We start from the raw sequence: 18,679 nt of genomic DNA, 5'->3' as shown, positions 1-18,679 counted from the left end.
CCTCGCTGTCCCCTCTGCTCTGGGATACGCAGGCTCCTCTCCTCGCTGTCCCCTCTGCTCTGGGATACGCAGGCTCCTCTCCTCGCTGTCCCCTCTGCTCTGGGATACGCAGGCTCCTCTCCTCGCTGTCCCCTCTGCTCTGGGATACGCAGGCTCCTCTCCTCGCTGTCCCCTCTGCTCTGCGATACGCAGGCTCCTCTCCTTGGCTCTGCGATATGCAGGCTCCTCTCCTCGCTGTCCCCTCTGCTCTGCGATACGCAGGATCCTCTCCTCGCTGTCCCCTCTGCTCTGCGATACGCAGGCTCCTCTCCTCGCTGTCCCCTCTGCTCTGGGATACGCAGGCTCCTCTCCTCGCTGTCCCCTCTGCTCTGGGATACGCAGGCTCCTCTCCTCGCTGTCCCCTCTGCTCTGGGATACACAGGCTCCTCTCCTCGCTCTTCCCTTCATCTTGTAACAATATTATTTGTCCAGGCTGCCTATTGTCTCACATTAATGGTTCTGTTAAAAGAAAATATATAAACTTATATTGTGCAATACATCATTGCCAAAAATCTTAGTGAAGGTGGTTATTCATTGTTTGTAACTGTCATAATAAAGTGATGTTGACAGTGACTTATAATTCTGTTTTTTGTTGTACTGTAGCTATGGTTTTGACAGAGAAAGATGTATGACTGCTCTGAGGACCCATGATGGAGATGTTGGCACATCCTTAGAGTATTTGCTGCAGCAGTGTTTTTCAGAAGCTTTTGGAGTCCAGACAAAAACTCCACGTTCTGCATGTGAAATTAACATTGAAGACGTCTTGGCATTACGTCAGGAAGAGGCATTTGTTCTTAGCTCGATATGTGGGGAGAAGTTTATTGAGAGAATTCCAAACAGAGTATGGACTGTGGGACTGGAGCTGGGCTATCTAACTAATAGGCTCCAAAAACCTCGACGGAAAGACTGTGTCAACGATTTGGTAAAGCCAACTACTGGCAATATATGCCGGTTTTTCTTGAAAGGAGAAATCTGCCGGTTTGGTGCAAAGTGTAGATTTAGGCATGAAGCACCAAAGCAGGATGTGAAGGATGAGTCTCACCTAAGTGCCAGTGGGGACATGTACCAATATGAACTTGAAATTCGATTCACAAAGGATAACAAATACCCTGCTCAAGCACCACTGGTAGCATTTCATTCACTCAATGAGAATCTTCCTATGGCCTGTCGCCTACACTTGGCAGAATATCTTTATGAAAAGGCCTTGAGAACTGCTCAAACTTGTGAACCAGTTGTCTACACCCTTGTAAGCTGCCTGGAAGATGAGTTAGAAATCGTGCCACTACTTGCCAACACACATCATAGATATAGTATCCCTCCACCCATCATAATGCCAGTATCCTCTGAAACCAAAAAACTTCCCATAATCATTAATAAACCAGTTACCTCTGAAAAACCTAGCCCAACTTTAGAAGGTATGGTATTACAACCTTTGTATTTTCTACAAATTGAATGTACTGAAAATGTTTTCTAGGAAAAATGCATCATTTTTAGTATAATTAGATGTTTGTTTGAAACCCCACCCTTTCACCAAGTGGGTCTTTGTTAACAAATGCCAGCAAAGTGAGTGTAGGTCGGAGACATTTGTAACTTATCTCTTCTACTCCTTGTTTGAACCATAGAGGAGTTCACTTAGCTTATAGAAATGAAGAGCCACAATCAGAGTGGAACGCAAGCGTAACTTGAAACTGAAAGAGTCGGGCGCAAGTCTATGCGTATATACGTCATATTCAGAGTTGAATGTGCGTCCAGGTCTGGATGAGTAGCAGATGTGTCCTCTTGACAACAGACATATCCCTCAGACACTTACGTCCAATTTGTGAACAAGTGAAAACCTCTTATTTTATATGTTACAAATGCAATTGCTTTGAAGTATAATTTTAACCTTGAATAACTTGGCTAATTCAGCAGGAACAACTTCCCAACGTGTGTACAAAAAATTATTTATTTTTAATCATTACTCCAACATACTCAGCAAATCCTAATCTTTGGCTGATTGACTACTAAAGTCTCAATTAGCGTCTGCAAATCACTTACAAACCTCTAATTACAAGTGGTTTGGATGTTTGTCATCATCTTTATCCACTATTTAAACCTGCCCCTGACCACCCACAAATAAAACTGCTTTTCCAGCCTTATCTGTGACTATGTCTCAGTCTGAGTCCGTACGCAATTACTCGAATGTGAACTTACTGTACATTGACAACGCTGCAACGCCCCTTCCCTCTGCTGTCGCACCCGTTCCTGCTTCTGGCGTAAGGAGTTGCTAGTGCAGTTCTGAATAGCCATAGTAACATACATTCACTTTCTCAGCATGCGTATTACAAAAAAAAAAATACAAAAATGTGCTACACAAATTGGCATAAGTCTCACTCTGAATCAGGCCTTATAAATCTATTCTAATGTTAGCTGACTTACGTGTGTACTCTTATGCACATGCATACTGTTTTTCTGATCGTTTTAGCCAGTATATAAATCCTTTTATTTTTCCATTTCAGCCCAAAATAAGGAAATGTGTGTACCAATGAGGTTCTCTGTGCTAGCTAACTGATGCCATGGCATAATAAGTAGATATTAACTGTACTATATACAAAAGGCCCATCCAGTTGGTAGTGCAGCATACTACAAACTAAGCCCATACAAGCTGTTTTCTGTTTTTTGTTTTTTTTATATATGTGACCCACAGACATGTATTTTTAATGTAAATCTTTGGATGACATAATTCTATTTTTCGCATTTGTTCCCTAGTGACTGACATGTTTCTGGTTCTAGGAAAGAAAGATCACAGAATGGTGAAAGAAGAGCTTCATAAACACATACAAACTGATGACAGTGAATTTGATGATTTGGAGTCTGAGGCTGTGGTGGTAGAAAATGAAAGTTATGCCAACTTGAAAAAAAAGCAGGCCAAGAAATACAACTGGAACACCAAAGCTTTACAGGCAGAGAATACCAAGCTCTACAAACACTTCCACACAAAACAAGTAAGTCTATCATATTGCACAACACAATCCATTTGTTCCCTGAGTTACTAATGTATCTATCATAAAGAAAGGGGTGTTATGATGTGCTGTCTAATCTGCCCAGGTTGAACGTAGTTTGCTGGAACATAAATCCAGGAACAGGTAATTGCCCTATCCTTGGCTATATCTATTCTGTTCACAAGTAGGATGTTTATAATAGTAGGGTCACATTTTCCCCCCCAAAAATCACATGCGCTCAGCTACATCATAGTTAAATAGCTGAAGATAAGACCCCAGTACCATACCTACTCTTAAATTAAGGCTCTCTTAATTTTTATTCAGTTCAAATCAACAGGATACCATCAATGAATATCAATGGTGTTGCAAAAAAACAATGAATTTCTGTTTCGGTAACTTGTTAAGTTTCTGTTCATGTGCAGATGGAGTCTGAGTCTCTGAAACTACTAGCTTTATATAAGCTTTATTGCTAGGTTTTTATTACATTGAAACGGGGCAGTATAAGCTGAGCTCATCTGGGATCATTGGGGCTATTGTAATGTGCCTGGTTTCCAGGGTAACTCAAATTCTAACAATATGATCTGTACAAATTGTTCTTACCTAATCTGAATCTTTTCTCTATTTTAATTTCTAAAATTAGATCTATAATTTTTTACATACTACAGCTCTTTTGCAGAGTAATAGATGATTTGGATTTTGATTGCTCTTATGGATTTAATGATATGTAATCTGAAGTTATTGTGGAAAAGTAGAGAGATGATTGTGATGGTACCGATTAGAGAGGACAAGTCGTTAGTTGAATTTAATTTCTGGGGGTATATTTGCTAAACTGCTAGTTTGAAAAAGTGGAGGTGTTGCCTATAGCAACCAATCAGATTCTAGTCCTCATTTATTTATTACATTCTACAAAATGACAGCTAGCATTTGATTGGTTGCTATAGGCAACATCTCCACTTTTTCAAACCCGCAGTTTAGTAATTATACCCCCTGGAGTTAGATAGGATCTTATTTTTGACTGATTGGTTAGCCCTTTAATATGGACAACAGGGAAGATATGTGTTTATAAATGTATAGCTAACTGGTTCCGTAACTTGAATGAGTTTTCTAGGCTTCCAAGAAATACCAGTCAATGCTACAAGAGAGAATGAAACTTCCAGCATGGGATCAACAAGACACAATACTGCAGCTATTGACAAAGCATCAGGTTCTGGTTGTAAGTGGAATGACCGGGTAAGTGAATACTATGGTATTTTCTCTTTCATCCTTCTGGGGAACACTGCTACCATGGGGTTGTAGTTGGTGTGTGTAGGAGTTGGCACTTAACTAGTTAACTTGTTACTTGTAACCAGCTGACAGACCCTTCCCCTCTGCAACCCACCTGTAGCTCCTCAGTGTAGATTAAGTGCCCAAGGAGTTGGGCTTACTTTCTTCTGACTAGTGTAGATTAGTAAGGTTTTTTTCCTTTCATTCTTATTTTACTTGTTTTTAGATGGAATAATATCACAACCTGCTTCAGTGTGCGATTAGAATTAGCTCACTATATATATATATATATATATATATATATATATATATATATATATATATATATATATATATATATATATATATATATAAAAGAAACAAGGTAGGCTGTGTACGAGCTTCCTCCTGGCAAGAGATGACGGCCACTGACAGCGTGGACATTGAAAGTGAGACAGGTGGCTTCATAAGCCGTTGTTGCACTTGGTGTTACCTGATGACCGGCTCTACCTTCGGGTATAGAGTGCCGCGATTCAGAGCGATGGCGGACGCCATCTTGGGGGTTAAGAGAGAGATGGCTAACGTACAGAGGAGAGGAGCTGGATTCCTGCGTGTCACACCACTCTGCCAGTTCTTGAGGATGCTACTGACCGGAAAGTGGAAGGATTTTTAAAATCCATCTACGTAGCTTTAGGAGCTTCATTTAGACCAATGTTCTCATCGGCATGGGTTACCAGGGCCATGGAATCATGGGCTGACCAGCTTGCAGCAGAACTTCAGGATTCAGACCTTCTTCCCCTTGCTCTGCACCTTAAAGAGGCATCAGGCTATTTATATGAGGCTGCCCAGAATACAGCTTCAACGTCTTCCTCTGCGCCTGGCTCAGCGGTGGCTGCTAGACGGACTCTCTGGCATAGATCCTGGGAAGCTGAAGCAAAATGTTCCCTTGATGCCCTTCCATATTCGGGATTGGTACTTTTTGGGCCTGAGCTGGATAATATCATTTTGCAGACGACTGGGGGGAAAAGCACTTTCCTTCCAATCAATGTACCAAAATCTCGGGTACCTAGGTTCAGTTAGTTTCGCCAGCATTTCTTGGGAACTCCTTCATTAGAGGTCAGGCGAGCAGGGGCAGACCCTTCCGCTCCAGAGGACACTCTCAAGGAGGAAGGTCGTTTTCCTCTTCCTCAACAAGGCGTGCAGCTCCCAAGCTGCAGGATAAACCTGCAGCCTGACTTTATCCTCCACTTCTCGAGGCTGCGTGAGTGGGGGGGCGTCGGCGTCTGCAGTCATTCAGGGAACAGTGGATAGCATCCCCCTCAGATCGATCGATTCAAGTGATTATGACAAGGGGCTACATGATCAGTCTAGTGGGTCAGGCCCCTCATTCATTCTTTCCCACCTCCTTACTGTTAGATCCCATAAGAAGATAAGCTATGTTGGACTGCGTCGCTTCTCTTCTTCTTTCCACAGGGGTCATTTGTGCAGTTCCAGAATTGCAGAGATGCCAGGGATTCTACTCAAACCTGTTCTTGGTCACAAAACCGGATGGTTTTCTGACCCATTCTTGGGTCTCATCATGGACACCAGGGAACAGAGAGTGTTCCTTCCCTGAGGACAAAGCCCGATCTATTCAAATCTTGATGGCCTGGGTCTTTTCACAACGTAGTCCCTCCATCCGCCTCTGCATGAAGCTCCAAGGGAAGATGGTCTCGAGATTCAAGACTGTTCCTTACAGAAGATTTCACTCCAGACGGTATCAGTGGGATCTTCTATCAAAGTGGTCAGTGTCTCACCTCAGATTGGACTAGCCGGTCCATCTATCTCAGGAGACTCTGTTGTCCCTTCACTGGTGAAGGGTTCAGGATCATTTGGTAGTAGACAGGTTGTTTGCTCCAGAGTCCTGGATAATTGTCACAACGGACGCCAGTCTTCAGGGCTGGGGGCAGTGACCCTTCATCTTAGCCTCCAGGGCCTTTGGTCAGAAACAGAAGCTTCCCTTTCAATAAACATATTGGAGCTGAAAGCCATGTCAATTGCGCTAAGGGGGTTGAGGCTCTTCAGGGATTCCCATTTCGTCGCCAATCCGACAATGCCCCAGCTTTGGCATATGTCAACAAGCAGGGGGGCCAAGAGTGCCAGGGCAGTGCAAGTGGCAACTCAGATGCTGGAATGGGCAGAACTATTCGTTCCCTCACTTTCGGCAGTATTCATCCGAGACGTGCTTACCTGGGAAGCAGTCAACACACAGTAATGCCAGGAAAATGGTCTCTCCATCCGGAGGTCTTCCAGATGCTTGTTCGCAGGTGGGGTCTTCCAGAGCTGGACCCCACGGCGTCAAGGCACAACCGTCAGGTTCCCAGGTTCTGCTTAAGGGCCAGGAATCCGCTGGCGGTGGACGTCATAACAATGCACTAGGAATTCAGGTTGGGATACTTATTTCCCCCAGACCTCTCTGCCTGACCCGCGTTCTCAGGGGGGTCAAGCAGGGAGGTCTGCCAGTAATTCTGGTGGTACCCAAATGGCCGCGCAGGGTCTGGTTCGCAGACATTCTGTCCATGGCGGTAGGTCAGAGGTTTCGGTTACCTCTGTGCAACGATCTTCTCCTTCAGGGACCTTTTCGACATAATGAACTGTCTCGGATGGCTTTAACGCCATGCGGCTGTTGAAGCCAGCCTCTGGAGGTCAAAAGGGTTCTCTTTCAGAGTGGTGAACACTCTTTTGCGGGCTAGGAAAACTGGTTTCTGCTCGTATTTACCACAAGATTTGACGAACCTACATACAGTGGTGTGAGAGTAGAGACCGCCATATTGCGACTTTCAATCTTCCTTATCTTATGGCATTTCTACAGCATGGTCTTGAAATGGGCCTCCGTTTGGATTCCCTGAAGGTTCAGGTGTTGTCCTTATCACTCTATTTTTAGTTGCAGTTGGTAGGCATGTTAGACATAAGGACATTTCTACAGGGGGTGTTGCACATTCAGCCTCCCTATGTACCACCCACTGCTCCATGGAATCTTAATTTGGTACTTTCAATGCTTAAGTGTCCTCCTTTTTGAGCCTTTACAGTCAATGGACCTTAAGTTCTTGACGTGGAAGGTGGTTTTTCTGTTAGCAATTGCCTCCGCTCGCAGAGTGTCAGAACTTGGGGCTCTTTCATGCAGGGAACCATACCTTATTTTCCGTGATGATGGGCGGTCCTCAGCACTGTTCCGTCTTTTCACTGGGCTTTGAAAAATGCTAAAGATTAGTGTCATGAGCAGAATTATTATTTCTGCTTCTGCTCTATTGGAGGTTTCTGTCCTCCCTTAGCTCGCCTTAGGGCATCTGCGTTATGGTTTGACAGGTGTACCGCCCCAGTCAAACTCCCCACCTGCCACTGTCCTTGGAGCGGATATCGGGATTTCATTTAAACCAGGAAATTGTAGTTCCAGTTTTTAAAGAGCCTTCTACTTCTTCGGGAGATAACCAGTCTGAGCTTTTGGATGCGGTCTGGGCATTACGCATATATGTTCATCGGACCCATTAGACACATTTTTATTTAATTTGTTTTTCTAGAACATAAATAGAAAGCAACATATGTGGAGTATAGAGAATATAAAGAAGGAAACACAAACTAGATCAGCTTTATAAAATAAAAATGCTCTTAAGGGGTCTCGAACAATAAATGATTACAGAAGTAAAATATTCACACTTCCAAGAGGAATATCAGAATAAAGGATGAAATTAGTACAAGGTTCACTAGCTCATTTTACCATGTTTAAAATTATATTTTCCATTAATCTATTTGAATTTGGGGTCTGTGACATTAATACACTTCATGTGAAGCTACAGTCATCAGTTTGTTGCAGGATTATCTGCAGCAACCACAAATGTATTACACTGAGAAAGGTATATAATTCTTTTTAAGAAGACTCTAGATATAGACCCATTATTGCCATGACCTTCAGCTTAATTACCTGTGATCTCATGTATCCATCCATTTAATTGTGCAGTATGGTAAAAAAAAAACAGTCATGTTGAATGACTATCCGCCAAAGACCAGTATTTAAAAGTGATGTGCACAATTCTACAGTATAGCAGCTGAGCGTACCCAAGATGTTGGCATCACCCTCTGCAACAAAGGTAGTTTCTTTGAGTCCTATTGGGTGAAAGGCGCTATATTAATAATTACTATTATTAAACTCTCAAAAGCCCCTTACATGAATACCCTTGATTGAAGAAATAATATTTATGGCCCTATGGGCAGAGCTCAATAATCAAATCCATTCTCCTAGGCCTAATATTACATTGCTCACCTAACCTTAGTTGCCCAAACCAATAGCTTCACTGTAGAAAGGATAACTATCTTAATTAGATTTTGCTACCGTATATTTATTAAATATGTCCTATAGAGAGAAGTACTTGGATACTGCAGCAGTAATGGAAAACTCTCTCTTTCCCTCTTTCTCTCTCGCTCTCGCTCTCTCTTTCGGTCTTTCTCTCTTTCTTTCTCTCTCAGACAACAATATAAGCCCAAATACTGACCGTTCCTCTTTCATCATGCACTGATGTAACTGTTCTCATACACTTTGTCTCTACAGATGTGGAAAGACCACACAGGTTCCACAATTTATACTGGATGCCTCTCTGCAAGGATCCCCCAGTCTTGTGTCCAATATAATATGCACACAGCCACGAAGAATATCGGCCATTTCAGTGGCTGAACGTGTGGCTCAGGAGAGAGCAGAGAGACTTGGGCTCTCTGTGGGATATCAGATTAGATTGGAGAGTGTTAAGGTCAGTGGATGATTACTTTGTTTTTTAAATGTCAACACATATTATTTAAAAGTTTCAGGAGCTTATCAAAGACAGATATTCAAGATGAGGTAGTAATATTTTATTTCCATGCTTATTAGACTTGCTTCGTTTTGAAAAAAGCTGCAGAGATTTTAGAGCATAACATGATTGATAAAGCTGGGTACACACTGCAAAAACTTTTGACCAGTTTGTTATCACTAACAATTTTACAAATGACTAAAGTTCCAATCAATCTGCCGATTCATGCATACACACTATACACTATTTACCTTCAGATCTGTGCTCTTCTCCTGGTCCAAGACAAGTGTAGTTGATCATTCCTGTCACACTGATTGTAACACACAAAATAAACTTTGACTTTTCCACAATGTCATTATAAATTTTGTTAGCTTCTTTGACTTTGAAACAAAATATTCAGTCTCAGAATGAACGGATGAATTAATCCACCTACAGCACTCTGCATTTAACAGCACAGACACAGTGATAGGTTCCTACTCTCTCTCTGGGCAGGCAGTCGTGTGAGTGCATTCACACTGCAGAATAAGAAGGCGGTTAGAACGAGATTTTTAAACTGGACGAGCAATCAAATGAAATGACGCTCGTTTTTTTGGAACGACTGTCGTTCATCGTGCAAGTATTTACACTAATGCAATGTCGAGCCAAATGGTCTTTATCAGGTGTGAGGCCCGATAACCCGCTGAAAAACCTCAAGTGTGTACCTAATCTAACAGAGGACAGTAGTTTTATAGTGAAGTGGAGAAGCAGCTTAAAGCTGTCTGCATGACTGCAGATGCATTCATTTACCATGTGGTGGGTCAAACAAATTACACAGATCCAATTATTGGGCTAAACAACCAGGTCACATGAGATGTAAACTGTAGGGTTGACCAATGACCAGGCACACAAACAGATTGCCATTAGAGGAGAGTCATTTGATTTTGATTGGGTTTGATGGGCATTTTTAGTCATATACATTAAGCAATATCTGAACAATTTGAACATAACCAAGCTGCGAGGCATTATTAATCTCTGTCTCACCAACTTTACTTTATGATATGGGAATGTTAATTTTTTTAGCTTGTATCCTCAATCTAGAGTGACTAACCTACTCAGTAATATGGTAATGAGTGTGTATGGAAATATTAACAATTTGAATTTGTTACATTGAGAGATGCTTTACACACAACAGTTCTCTAAAAAAAAAATGTAAAAAAAAAATAAATAATAATCAGCGCTGCTTTCATTAACATGGCCAACACCTCTCAATTTCCTTAAGCTGACTCTGAGCCAGACAGCTTGGGCTGGTGTAGGGGGTAGGGTTATGTGGAGCTGACATTCAGTGCCACCTTCAAGGTTACCAGCGACTGCTATTTCAGTGATCCTAGTGACATACTGACCCACTTATGCACCCATTTCACTGCGTGAAAAATGTTTGCTCACCAGTTGAAATTGGAAAACTTATACAATCATCGACAAACCGAGCTGTCAATGAACACTGCACAAAACTGCTATTTTCCTTCTACTTCTAGTCCTTCGCTACCAGACTTCTGTACTGTACAACTGGTGTTCTTCTGAGGCAGCTGGAAGGAGATGGCACTTTACATGGCATCACTCACGTCATTGTGGATGAAGTCCATGAGAGGACAGAGGAAAGGTAACCACATACACTAGAAACTGCTCAACTGAACCATTAAAAAGAAGCCGTGTTCCTTAACATACATGTTTGTTTCATCCAGTGACTTCTTGCTGTTGGTGTTGAAAGATGTCATGATTCAGAGACCAGACCTAAAAATCTTGCTCATGAGCGCCACCATGAATGCGGAGCTATTTTCGCAGTACTTCGCTGGGTGCCCAGTTGTACACATACCAGGTACGAGGTCAAATCTTGATAATCATTCCAGCTAACTAGGTACTCTCCTCCAAACCCATACATAATAATATTGTTAGATGATTGTGTCTTGCTTCTTCTCTTTCAGTTAGAAATGCCTATTTCTCTTTCATCCAGTCTGGGGGACACTGCTTACCATGGGGTTGTGGAGGGGAGCACGGGAGTTGGCACCTAGCTAGCACTGCTGACAGACCCCTCCCCTCTACAATCCCCCCGCCTCTTCCTGTTCAGGTTTTTTTAGGTGCCCATGGAGTTGGGCTGTGTTTTTAGTTACTGCATTATTTTATTTTATTTATTTTTTCTATTTACTTAGACCTGTTTGCCTTAGGAAACCTTGGTGGCAGACCTGGGAGTGTGTTCTATTATAGAGAACACACTCCCAGAACAGCAGCGCAGGCACTACTCGGTCAGATGAGAGCCAGAGGCTCTCACTGGCAGAGTAAACAGGGTGCCTGAATACAGAGTGACAAGCGGTCTCTCCGGACCGCTGTCACTCTTGGAGCCTCCCCGATAACCGGCGCTGCCTCTGCAGGCATAGAGTGCCGGTTATCGGAGTTAAGAAAATGCCGGAGGCCATCTTGGATCCGCGGAGGAGCGAGGAGAACAGAAGGGGGCCATACCAAGATCCCCCCTCATACATAGGAGGGGGCATCGGGGTGCAAACCGCTGCGGAGACCTCAACGCTTTGAGGTCTCCACTACTCTGCCGCATACCATTTTTTTCTGTAAAAAAACGCAAAAAAATAACAGAGAGACAGCATTATCGGAAGGGGGGGGGGGGGGGGGGCTAAGAATAGAGCTCCCCTGCTCTCCATGCAAAATTGGACTAGCCCGGTCTTCTGGCGCCAAGGAGAAGCCCGGGAAAGGACACATATCAGAGGGAGCAGGCACCAGGACACTGCTGTTGGACTTCTCCCCTGTTTGGCCTGTGGGCTAAGTATCTATCTGATTTATTTAAACACATATTACTGTATTTGCTCTGTCTGCAAAGTGGGCTAGTAGGGGTTATAATGTAGTTCTCCTACTTGCCAAAATATTACATTGTTGTTTATCAGAATACAAGTACAACTTTTATGTCAGATTAGTTGATTACTTGTTTTTCTCACTGTCTCTCTTTCTCTCAATTTCAATTTAAGTCTGTGTGTTTGGTGTGCCTTCCTTTGTAAAGATGACAGATAAAGGAAAGGGCCATATGGCAAAGTATTTTACATGTTCAAGATGTAAGGTTAAATTACCATGTGGGCAGAAGGACCCGTTGGCGCTCTGCTCTGACTGCGAAGGAGGGGTCCCCTCTGCGCAAACCCAACATATTCCAGCCCCACTGACAGAGGAACTGGCCTGGGTGGCCTCCCTAACACAGTCGGTTTCCTCTTTAGCACAGATTATCTCACAATCTACTTAGTTGCTATCTAGTGTGGCAGCCTCTGCGGCTATTAATGCTAGTACACCTTTGGGCCTCCCGGCTTCCACAGGTTCTATTGGAACGTCTATACCAGGACCTTCCTCTTTGCTTACAGACCAGCCCCCTGTTCCCAAAGAACCGGCATGGTCCGCAGCATTTGTAAAAGTTTTGGACAAACTAAACCAGTTACTGGAATCCCCAGACACCCCCCCCCCCTGCTAAAAGAAAGCGGCACAGATCCGCTAATCCCCTTATGGTCCTGTCAGATTCTGAGGGCCTTTCAGAGGAGGAAGGGGAAACAAATTTTGATCCTGACCAGGTTCAACCTTTGGAACAGGAGGAGAACACTAAAAGCCAATTTATTGATGATTTGGTTTTAGAGGCTAAACAGGCGTTGGACCTCCCAGAACCGGAGGATCCTAGTCCTAGAGACAGAAGTCCCTTTAAGAAGGCCAAAAGGAAGGTTAACAGTTTTCCCCCTTCTGTAGAACTCAGAGATATTGCAGAGGGAGCCAGGAAACAGCCTGATAAAAAGTTCTCTGTTCCCAGGAGGTTTTCTTCCCTGTATCCATTGCAGGAGGAGGAAGTGACCCGCTGGGAGGGAATCCCTAAAGTGGATATTCCAGTAGCCCGTTTGCCCCGACACACTTTACTACCGGTCCCTGGGCTTAGCAACTCTACAGGATGCTACGCAGAGTGGAATCTCAGCTAAAATCTATATTTGTGGCTGCGGGTTCTTCCTTTAGACCCACATTTGCTATAGCTTGGGTTGCTAGAGCCATGAAAGCATGGGCAGATCAACTGGCAGAGGCGTTACAGGACTCTCATTTACTTCCCCTGGCCTTACATTTGAAAGAGGCATCGGGGTACCTTTATGAGGCGGCCCAGAACACAACATCTGTGTCCTCCTCTATTCAGGCTGCATCTATTTCAGCAAGAAGAATGTTATGGCTGAAATCCAGGGAAGTGGATTTGTAATAAAAAAAGTCAGTTGAAGCCATTCCCTTTTCAGCAGCAGGTTTGTTAGGCCCGGAATTGGATACTATGATTTCCCAGGCAACAGGGGGCAAAAGCACTTCTTTGCCTGTATTCTCCAGTAGGAGCCGGACCCCAAGGTTCAGCTCCTTTCGTCAGCCCTTTAGGGGGATCTCCTTGCCTAGAGGGCAGTCATTTAGCGGTAGACAACCAAATGCTCGAGGCTCCTCTGTCAGGGGTAGATCCTCGTTTGCAGCTAAGCGCCAGGCCTCCAAGACTCAGGAGAAGCCTGCGCCCTGACGACCACTCTCCTGAAGGTGGCGCCAGTGGGGGACGTCTGTCTTTGTTTCAGGAACAGTGGGCAGCGTCATCCCAAGACCCTTGGATTCAGGGCATTATATCAAGGGGGTACATGATAGTCCTGCTGGGTCCGGTACCACATCGTTTCTTTGTAACCCCGCTACCCCGAGATCCACCAAGAAGACAGGCAATACAGGCCTGTGTGGCCTCTCTTCTTTCACAAAGAGTCATTTGCAGGGTCCCAGATAACCAGAAGGGAAAAGGGTTTTATTCAAATCTTTTTCTAGTCAAGAAGCCGGACGGGTCCTTTCGACCCATTTTAAACCTAAAGAACCTCAATGTGCACTTACGAGTGGACAGATTTCGGATGGAATCCCTGAGGTCGGTAATAAACGGCTTAGAGAAGGATCAGTTTATGGCTTCCATAGACATAAAGGACGCATACCTCCACGTCCCCATTTGGAGCGACCATCAGTCTCTCTCAAGATTCACAGTGGGGGCCCCCACTATCAGTTTCGGGCTCTTCCCTTCGGCCTCTCCACAGCTCCGAGGGTCTTCACAAAGATCATGTCGATGATGGCAGTGTGTCTCCACTCAAAGGGAGTTCAGGTCATGCCTTATTTGGACGATCTGCTCATCAAATCCTCCTCAGAGATTTGTTTACGTCAGCACTTATCCCTCATCTTGGAGGTTCTCAAGAGCCATGGGTGGCTGATAAACTTAAAGAAATCCCAGGTCGTTCCGTGCCAACGCCTGGTCTTCCTAGGGCTCATCATGGACACCAGTCAGCAAAAGGTGTTCCTGCCTGCGGAGAAAATCAGTTCAATTCGGAGTATAACATCTCAGGTCTTGTCCTCTCCCAGACCCTCAATTCATTTGTGCATGCGGCTGCTGGGAAAGATGGTGGCCTCCTTCGAGACCATCCCCTTCGGTCTGGCTCATTCTCGGTGCTTCCAGTGGGATCTGTTGACAAAATGGTCAGGATCCCACCTACGTTTGGATCTCCAGAGGATCTCGCTGTTTCCGGAGGCGAGAGAATCGCTTCAGTGGTGGCTGAATCAGAATCACATGTCGGTGGGCAGGTCCTTTGCTCCATGGTCATGGATCATAGCCACCACAGACGCCAGCCTGAGGGGTTGGGGGGTGGTAGTCCTGCACCTCAGGTTTCAGGGGCTCTGGTCAGTTCAGGAATTAGCCTTATCAATCAACACGTTAGAGTTGAAGGCAATTCTTTTAGCTCTCCGGGGGGCCCAGTCCCTCCTCCAGGGCCACCCTGTCAGAGTTCAGTCCGACAATGCCACGGCTGTGGCATATGTCAACAGACAGGGAGGAACCAGGAGTGTGTCTGCAATGCAAGTAGCAGCTCAGATATTTCTTTGGGCAGAACAGTATGTTCCAGCAATCTCGGCGGTGTTCATTCCAGAAATAAAAAATTGGGAGGCCGATTACCTCAGTCGCAATGCGATGATGCCAGGGGAGTGGTTCCTGCACCCGGAAGTATTTCAGTCTCTAGTTCAGAGGTGGGGTCTTCCGGATATAGACCTCATGGCCTCCAGACACAACAGAAAAGTTCACAGGTTTTGCGCAAGGGCAAGAGACCCCTTAGCGGTAGCGGTGGACGTGATGTCCATGTCATGGGAATTCAGGTTGGGTTATCTGTTTCCCCCAATTCCCATGCTCCCTCGAGTACTCAGACGAGTGAGGCAAGGCGGTCGGCCAGTGATTTTAGTAGCTCCCTCATGGCTGCGCCGAGTGTGGTACGCGGACATAATCTCCATGGCGGTAGGACAGGGATATCGTCTTCCATCGCGAGACGATCTTGTTCTACAAGGTCCCTTCCGTCACCAGAATTTACCTCAGCTCAGTTTACCGGCATGGCTGTTTTCCCCCAGTGTAGTGAACACTATGCTGCGAGCACGAAAACCGGTTTTTGGCTCGCATCTATCATCGTATTTGGCGAGCCTATATTAGATGGTGCGAAAATAAGTCCTGTCACTCATCTTCTTTTCGTCTCCCTCGCTTATTGGCTTTTCTTCAGGATGGGCTGGAAGCAGGCCTCCGTTTAGGTTCATTAAGAGTTCAGGTTTCAGCGCTTTCAGTTTTCAGTTTCTTTCACCTGAAGTTAGCAGAGTTACCAGACGTCAAGACTTTTCTTCAGGGAGTCTTACATATTCGGCCTCCCTACGTTCCGCCTACAGCACCATGGGATCTTAACCTGGTACTGGATATGCTTAAAGGGCCTCCTTTTGAGCCATTACTTACCGCAGATTTTAGGTGTCTTACCTGGAAGGTCCTCTTTCTTTTAGCAATTGCATCTGCACGTAGGGTTTCGGAATTGGGAGCTCTGTCTTGCCGGGAACCATATCTGGTTTTTCACGAGGACAGAGCGGTACTAAGAACCCTCCCTTCTTTCGTTCCAAAAGTAGTTTCGGCTTTCCATTTGAACCAGGAAATTGTAGTTCCGGTCTTTTCATCTACTTCCCATTCGGATCAACAGTCTATGGAAAAGTTGGATGTGGTTAGGGCTCTCCGCATATATGTCAAAAGAACTTCTCAGATTAGACGTACAGAATCTCTGTTTGTTCTTTATGATTCTAACAAAAGAGGCTGGCCCGCCTCAAAACAGATGGATTACGGCAACCATTAAGCAAGCTTACGTAAAGGCTAACCGTCCTGTGCTAGAGAGACTTACGGCCCATTCCACCAGATCGGTAGGGGCGTCATGGGCAGCGAGAAATGGGGCTTCTGCGGACCAGCTTTGCAGAGCAGCCACCTAGTCCTCTGTCCACACCTTTACAAAATTATACCAGTTTAATGTATTTGCATCTGCTCTTAGAGTAGTCCCACCCTTAGGGGGCTGCTTTAGAACGTCCCCATGGTAAGCAGTGTCCCCCAGACTGGATGAAAAAGAAAAGAGGATTTTTGTACTTGCGTTAAATCCGTTTCTCTGATTCCGTCTGGGGGACACTGCGATCCCTCCCTTCTGCCTTTCCTCTGTCTGCTCTTGTTTGACTGGCCTTTTCTCCTTGGGCTTTTTAATTAACTGAACAGGAAGAGGCAGGGAGATTGTAGAGGGGAGGGGTCTGTCAGCAGTGCTAAAGTTAACTAGCTAGGTGCCAACACCTGTGCTCCCCTCCACAACCCATGGTTAGCAGTGTCCCCCAGACAGAATCAGAGAAAAGGATTTAACGTAAGTACAAAAATCCTCTTTTAATCTAGAATAAAAAAAGCAACTTGCAATATATATATATATATATATATATATATATATATATATATATATGTATATGTATATGTATATGTGTGTGTGCAAATATTCCCATACCATTATTACAATTTCCTCCCTAATAAAGCCTCCAAGGCCCCCCAGGTGGGAGTGGTGTCACCAGGTAAAAGTCAAATGTATGCTAGTTGGGGAGTGTGCGCTGAAAGCAGTCCATGACTGGATTGCTGTGGGACCTGTGCAATGAAGTGTCTTTTAGTGCATTCTCCATTTTGACAACCATTAGAATATTAGGTTGGTATCTCCATTGGTGCTTGAATGCTGTATTTTTCTAGCTAGAAAAGCACAGTGCTCAATTGCTGCTTTGATGACGGGCTGAAATAAAGGTTGAATGCTCACCCCCTGTCACATGAGCGTTTGAGCTCTGAAAATGTTGCATGCAATGCCTTCAGGACTTAGTCACTCTCGTATACTGGGGAGGTGTGTTCCCTCATCGCTTTACGTTTTCATGACGGCATTTGAGCTCTTATAAGTCTGCACTCTTCTAGTGGGAACGCACTCCCTTGTGATGCCACCCTTTTCTTCCTCCCCTTGTGAAGCTTAGAAAATGTCACCCACCGCTTCAGTTCCAGCAGCAGTTGTTTGACATATGGTTTAGTCCAATGAGTGAGACTTATATCTTTAGGATTCATTAAAGTATACATTCCATTGATGGACTTTAAGATATGTAACTGCAATAAACCTTCTAGAGTTGTCCTTAATTTCAAAAAGAAAAGGGAACACACTGGCCAAAAGCAACAAAATGTTGCTATCCTATAAACACAGAATTTTAGAGGATTTACTAGTCTACAAATCAAGAATATAAGCCATAGATTTATGCCAGGCTTTAGTTCTCAAAGAGTGAGTGAAGCATAATTAGAGGTCCCCAAAGGAGACCAGCACTCCAGCCTCAAGTGGAGAACATAACTACTGAGGGGGGATGGTACGATCGGTGGGGACCAGTTGAGAGGCCAGTTATTAGCACTGTGGAACTGGAGCCAAAACACCATCATCCAAAGTTGACTAATATTCCATTTAGGGTCTAGATAGCTTCTGGCTGTTTGCAGACAGGTGTGCATAGCAACATGGTTTCTTACAGTTAATTAAGTAACAATATAATGTGTCCTTTTAAATGTAAGCACAGAACATCAATATTTTCTAATATTTTACATTTATTTGCTGGTTGTGATGAGCAGGGTTCATAATTCAAACATTCTCTATATTCCAGGTCGTACATTCCCAGTTGATCAATATTTCCTGGAAGATGTCATTGCCAAAACAAGGTAAAGAAGGTTCTGTTGTAAGACAAGACCTTACTTATATATAATTATGTCCCGTCCCATGCAAATTCTTATTTAGATTGTCGGAGGCTTGTGGATCTGCTAGCACTTTAAACAAGAGTGTATTGAGTGTACATTGCATTGTGAAATACTAAATCTTTTTACCCCAAAAAATGAAGTGGCCTGTTATTCCTTTTATCAATTATATATATTTTTTTTCCACAGATGCTGATTACCTTAGTGAAACTGTCTTAAATGTTGTGTAATCTCCAACTTTGTTCATTCATTACATGTTCCAATCAGCTACCCTATATTCTTATTCATCATTTATTTACCTACAGAGGACAATTGAGCGCTATCACTATATTACTTTGTTTGTCTACTAGGGAAGGAATATTCCCTTTAGTGAAGCTGCACTTGTCCCATTAGAGTAGAGCGCTACCCGTTCTCCTTCTAATTTATAGATGTATGCACAGTAAATAAAGAGAAGCACATAATTAATATTACGCAAC

General features: G+C 44.1%; 2 protein-coding genes across 3 annotated transcripts in view; one reads left to right on the top strand and one right to left on the bottom strand.

Moving 5' to 3' along the window:
• The window catches only part of GALM (galactose mutarotase), a 254,174-nt gene that overhangs the window by 119,863 nt on the left and 115,632 nt on the right, over nt 1–18,679 (bottom strand). The window lies entirely within an intron of this gene.
• The window catches only part of DHX57 (DExH-box helicase 57), a 44,591-nt gene that overhangs the window by 4,957 nt on the left and 20,955 nt on the right, over nt 1–18,679 (top strand). For both annotated transcript variants that reach the window (XM_075203697.1, XM_075203698.1), the window contains exons 5-11: nt 643–1,454; nt 2,812–3,023; nt 4,129–4,250; nt 8,845–9,040; nt 10,591–10,715; nt 10,798–10,931; nt 18,116–18,170. In XM_075203697.1, coding sequence (XP_075059798.1) covers nt 643–1,454; nt 2,812–3,023; nt 4,129–4,250; nt 8,845–9,040; nt 10,591–10,715; nt 10,798–10,931; nt 18,116–18,170 — 1,656 coding nt within the window. The remainder of the gene's footprint in view (nt 1–642; nt 1,455–2,811; nt 3,024–4,128; nt 4,251–8,844; nt 9,041–10,590; nt 10,716–10,797; nt 10,932–18,115; nt 18,171–18,679) is intronic.

Source organism: Mixophyes fleayi, chromosome 3, assembly GCF_038048845.1.
Source record: "Mixophyes fleayi isolate aMixFle1 chromosome 3, aMixFle1.hap1, whole genome shotgun sequence".
NCBI classification, from domain to species: Eukaryota; Metazoa; Chordata; class Amphibia; order Anura; family Limnodynastidae; genus Mixophyes; species Mixophyes fleayi.
The sequence above is the reverse complement of the archived record's forward strand: the minus strand, read 5'-3'. Positions and strand labels throughout refer to the sequence as shown.